The sequence below is a fragment of the Gymnoscopelus microlampas genome (assembly GCF_963454915.1).
Source record: "Gymnoscopelus microlampas genome assembly, chromosome: 8".
Taxonomy (NCBI): domain Eukaryota; kingdom Metazoa; phylum Chordata; class Actinopteri; order Myctophiformes; family Myctophidae; genus Gymnoscopelus; species Gymnoscopelus microlampas.
Window position 1 is genome coordinate 31,858,867 of NC_139945.1, and position 6,000 is coordinate 31,864,866.

At 41.4% G+C, this 6,000-nt stretch overlaps 1 protein-coding gene across 1 annotated transcript; it reads left to right on the plus strand.

The window, feature by feature from the left end:
- Positions 1 to 3,983: 3,983 nt before the first annotated feature.
- LOC311050734 (claudin-4) lies at positions 3,984 to 4,652 on the plus strand (the record flags this gene model as incomplete). Its single annotated transcript, XM_084064863.1, has 1 exon — positions 3,984 to 4,652. The coding sequence occupies one exon, from the start codon at positions 3,984 to 3,986 to the stop codon at positions 4,650 to 4,652; it is 669 nt and encodes a 222-aa protein (XP_083920989.1).
- Between the last annotated feature and the right edge of the window lie 1,348 nt (positions 4,653 to 6,000).

A 6,000-nucleotide genomic window follows, 5' to 3' on the forward strand; every position in this document is an offset into this window, starting at 1 on the left:
TATACAGTATTTTCATTAGCCAGCAGTATAATTTTGATTTTGACATGATAAACATGTAAATCTAATAATGTAGGTCAGGTCCACATGCTTTTCCATCTTCTACCACAGGGAGGCATTGTTCAATAGCCTTCACTTCAAATCTAACACAAAGGCTGTCTAAACCAATGACCTCGGTTGTTTTGATTCAAAACATTAGCTCAGAGATGCTCTGTGGTGTGTGTTCAAGACATGGAAGTGAATCATTGGGAGCATTGAGAAACACACCCTAAGCTGTCCTCGACTGGTACGAAGTTACAGCCCACTAGGGGTGGATTCATTCAATTGAATAAGGGTCAAAATGTATCTGATTAACAATTGTCTCTGGGCATCCAGAACTGCCAACAGCCAACAATTTATGCTGCAAAATTATCAAAAGGGTCATGTCAGATAGTATTCATCAGTGATATATTTACTTCATGGCCTCCAGAGATCGTTTAAAGTTGAAATTAACTAAATGATATTGACCACACAGTATGAATGCAACTTCAAGCAGGTAGGCAGACAGGCAGGCAGACAGGCAGGCAGGCAGGCAGGCAGGCAGACAGGCAGACAGGCAGGCAGGCAGGCAGGCAGGCAGGCAGGCAGGCAGGCGCCAGGCAGGCAGGCAGGCAGGCAGGCAGGCAGGCAGGCAGGCAGGCAGGCAGGCAGGCAGGCAGGCAGACTCATTAGTTTACAATACCAGACTAGGCACAAAGCAAACAGAAAACTCAGGATGCAGCAATGGCTCCCTCTGGCTGTAAACGTGTGAAAAAGCTCTGCTGATGTTTGGATGCTTTGGCTGCCATCTTTATGCAATTCATCGTGCAGTTCATCATACTGTGCCAATAATGTTATTTTGTGTGTTTGAGTGTTTCTATGTTTTAAAAAATCAAAACCAAAACATAAAAAATAATTCTGGGTGAAAGACAAAGAAAGACAAAGAAACCCTTGAACTGTTGAAATGTTCACTCGCTATATACATGTATGTCCTTGTCCAAATGACTATACTGTCACAGTAGCAATCAGTTTATTAATTAGTTATAGCTAGAGGATGAGATACACAGCAGTATGTTTATCTCACACAGAATGTATTAGAGAATGTATTCATTAATTTATATGCTGACCCGACAATCACAGATTTCTTTGGATCAAGATGCAAGTCTGCATCCAATTCACCATCTTCATAGTAGATATAATGTCATAATAACCCTACAATTTTGCCATTAGGGTACAATTTAAATGTCTTCTTATTTTATTTATTTATAGCTTTAAAATGTCCTCATTGTTTTACAAGCTTTTTTGTTGTATCTGGATGTTGATTTCCCTGCCAGAGGGCGGTATGAGATAGCATTGATCTTTACCCTAACCACTGACCCCAAATGAACCTTGTTAATGAATGATGACCTTTAATGACTCAGATAACTTGCTAACCAACCTTAACATCACTGCCAAAAAGGCTGTTGTCTGGGCAACCTGATGGTTAGGTCACGTACCACATAGGCTCAAATGACTGACAGTGAGTCCCTGGTTTGATTCCAGCCCGCCCGGCAGGACTAATTGCTGCATGTCACCCCCCCCCCCCCCCCCTCTCTCTCTCTCTCTCTCTCTCTCTCTCTCTCTGTGTGTTTCCTGTCTTTCTCCAAGGCTAAAAACATTGTTTGAAGAGAATTTAGAGGTAGCCCCCAACCACCATAAATGCAATAAATTGGTTTTGCAGGCATAGTGCAATTTACTGACTTAATTTTGTCACAGAATTTGTTTAGTCGAAAAAAAATATTCATCCATGTCTCTAAATGCCCAAATAAAAATATTTATACATGTGATAGTTGGCTAGTCAGCCAGTTTACATGTGTGTGATTATTAAGTTGGCTTGTCAGCCAACAACAGAATATTACTATGCTAGTTCTATGCTAGGTTGTTCATTTATTTGCATTCTGCTGTCCAGATTTAGTGTGAGATAAATTCCGACACTATACATTTTCTATGAATGACGGCATTACTAAACGAAATCCCAAAGGGAATGCTTGTTAGAACAGAGGTTGATCACAGATTGGTCTTCCATGGACCAAAGCAATTGACCCTGATTCCATGTTAACAATACAGACCAACAGACTGCTCCAGAGCTTTTAACAACCATAGGAACAACAGAAGGTATTGATTACATGATGAATAAAGACGTATTTCATTGTTCAGTTGTAGCGCATATTGTTGAAATTGACAGAACTGATTTTCATGTTAAGGCTTGCACAAGTTGTAATACAGAACTGAAGACAACTGCAGTAGACCTCTATTTTTGCTCTACTTGTAAAAATTGGGCTGAATGTCAGTATCGTTTATTACTTCATGTTAAAATCCAGGCTATTAATTTTTCAGATTGGATTACAGTTCACAATGACACGGCAGAACATCTTTTGAGTCAAACAGGAAAATCATTAGAAGAGTTGAAAAATACTGAGATGCATTTAATACTATTTTTGATTCAGTAATAAAACAAACTTTTATGTTCCAACTCAAGTTTAAGGCAGGAACTAATGGCATTACAGTATCAGCAACCGATATTAAATCTTTTAATGAAAATAGATTTATTAACGATATCAAAAGCTGGACCCTGTCGTAGTGAGGGATACAATTACAGCTAGGACAATGAGATTAACAGGTCACTGCCAGAGACACCAAGACTTGCCAGCTAGTAAACTGGTGCTGTGGGAACCAAACCATGGGCACCGGTCAAGAGCACACCCAAAACTAACATATGTAGACGTACTCATATGTAGATAGACACAGGAGTGATAAGCACTAGCAAGCTGGTCAGATGTATGTTTTGTATTGCGATAGACTCAGTACATCACAGCTTCACTCTCGGTTACCAGGACTCAAATTGAGTCAAATTGAACTGAATGGAATTTAAAACAACATTTATTACTAAACCGGTCTTTTTTGATTGATTGATTGATTGATTGATTGAATACTTTATTAGAAGTTTGCCGAAAAAAAAGCACATGAAGGTACAGTTCAATACAACTAGACAATACTACCAATACTACTATTCAATACTACTAGACTGGCAATGCATGCATTGCCAGTCTAGTAGTATAATTTAGTGTCTTTACTACTTTATTTGAATATTTAAACATTTTAAAAAGACGAGAAAAGGCTTCCTCAGAGCTTGCAGCTTTAGCTCATTGGGATTTTTCCTCCCAGGAGGGATTATGTACCTGACTAACACAGAAAACAAGGCCTGTCATTGTTTGCCTTGACCTACCTGGAGATCTCATTCAGAAGGTGATTCAGCATTTTCCAGCAAGGTTAACGTTACTGACATGTCACAGACATAATGTTTTTTCTCTCTTAAATAGTAGACGTCTTAAAGGTGTGCTGGTATGTATTATGTCAGGCTTGTACTCAAAATTGATTTTATAAGGTTGTTTTAATGCTCAACATTCTCATATCGAAATGTCATTCTATTTGTATGTGGTGGATTGGACACATCTGTCTCTGACCAAATTTCTGGTCTTTTTCAAGTTTTTTTACAGGGCTTTGTTTAAATATGAACAAAAAAGCTACATTTAAAAATGCTAATCAAGGAAAAGGTATTTCCTGTGAGTGTCGCTTGACACCAGTTCCTGTCGTTCAGAGTGCTGTTAAAAACATTGACATGTCTCTAAAGACAAGTACCGTTTTTGAAAGTAAACATGATGCCACCTTAAGCTGACTCCACCTTCAGTCTTCTTAGCAGTATAAAGAAGCTAGAATCTGTTTCTCCCTCTCTCTCTCTTTCTCTCTCACTAAAAGCCTTATCCAGGACTTGGAGCCAGCGAGATCCGATATCGCCTTCATCTTAAGAGGGTTGAGCCAGCACACAGAGGGCTTCTATCTCACAGTGCCGGGGCAGACAGTCTTGTCCAGCCCCAGCTCCAGCACCATCCTCAGCTTCATCCTGTTCCGGCTCCAACTGGGCTCCAGCCATGTACTCAGCGGGCTTGGAGATCCTGGGGATGATCCTCGCCGTGGCCGGTTGGCTAGGGGTGATGGTTGCCTGCGGCCTGCCCATGTGGCGAGTGGCCGCCTACATCGGCCAGAACATCGTAATTTCCCAGGTGATCTGGGAGGGGTTGTGGATGGACTGCTCGGTGCAGAGCACAGGCCAGATGCACTGCAAGGTGCATGACTCAATGCTGGGATTGCCCATCGACCTGCAGGCAGCCCGTGCTTTGGTCATTGTCTCCATGGTGCTGTGTGTGGTGGGTATCGGCCTTTCGGTGGCCGGTGCTAAGTGCACCAATTGCAGCCCAGATGTGAGCAGTAAGCCACGGATTGTGCTTGCTGCTGGGGTGACCTTTGTGGTCGCTGGGTTACTGTTGCTGATAGCTGTGTCCTGGACGGCCAACGCCATCGTCCTGGACTTCTACGACCCACTGCTGGAGGAGACGGGGAAAAGGGAGTTTGGTAATTCACTGTACTTTGGCTGGGCAGCTTCCTGCCTGCTCATCCTAGGGGGAGCATTGCTCTGCTGCTCCTGCCCCCCCAGAACAGCTGTGGTGGCGAGCAGGGGCGGCTCCGTGCCTCCTAGGGTGGACTATTCAGCCGTTAAGACCATGTCAGTCAATGGATACACCAGGAGAGACTATGTGTGAACATGTGACACACGATGGGTTCAGATGTGGAAGTGATGCGGTAATCAGTATTATCAAACTCATCTTCTGATTGGTCAGTGGTTGATTAATGAATGATGTGGAGGTTACAACTGTGTACTGTGCAGCAGTACGGAAGGGTCTAAAATACATGTCTGTATTTGATTTGAAATCAGAATAGTTTTACTTAGACATTTTCCTTTATTGTATGACATTTTGAAGAGAACTGACATTTTGCATTCAAATTATTTGTGATCGAAGCAAAATCTACAAGATACCAAATAAAACCTTTCCGCAGTCTCTTTGATTGATTTATGAAAGATAGTTACTACATTATATCTAATGTAGAGTTTGTGCATTTACTTTATTGACACAAAGCAATGCTAGATTAAAATTGTTAAGGGGTCAGATGAGAACAATGAGTTTAGATTTCAACTGGTGAATCAACAACTGCTTATGGTGATGGGAAATGCCATTGCTGACTCATTTGCGGACAAATTGGTCCATGTAGGAAGAATCAGTTGCTGTAACATTATTTTTAAACAAAAAAGCCTGGGTACCGAGGCTACTGTAACATTTACACAACTAAGTTGCACTGCAACGCACACAAATGAGGTTTTTTATTTCATTACAAATAAGCGGCAGTAATGGTCAGCTTGTTTCACAGGATGACAGGAATATCTTCTGTTCTATTGTGTCCTCTCCAGCTGAGTGAAACTGAGTCGGCGATAAAGAATAATGCTACTCTGAGGGGAAGTAATTCATACTGATACTATAATAACGGAGTCTACCAACTACGTTCACAAAGGCCCCATTGATCAGTTGGTTTTGCTACTATGTTGACATTCTTGCCCAGACATTCAGTGGTGTTCAGTTTTGGGGATATGATGAAATCATAAAATATCATTGGAAAAAGGACGTTCAGTGAAAAAAACACAATTCAATTAGATACAAATAATCATAGAATGAAATAAAATACTTTGAATGTTTGAGCATGACAGACATACAGCAAAAGCAATTCCTCCAGTCCAGATTTTAGGAGCTTGAGAGGTGATGAACATGATAGGCCTCTACACCTAGGGACACTTTCTCTGGACCTACATTTATGCTGGTCCAGGGTCTGACTGAATCTTTCCTGTGCCTCCTGTACTGTATGTCATAGAAGCTTTCATACTGTTTGCTCCAATAAAGAATGCCAAGCGGACAGAACTTATTACTTTCCTTTTGTGAAAAAATAAAGAGTAGTCAATAAACGTCCTGACCCTTCCTGCCCCAGGTGTTTTGTTGCTGAACCCGCCTGTCCAGGGAGTCTTCTGTTATCTGTCCGAACAACAGTCCATTGAGCAATGAA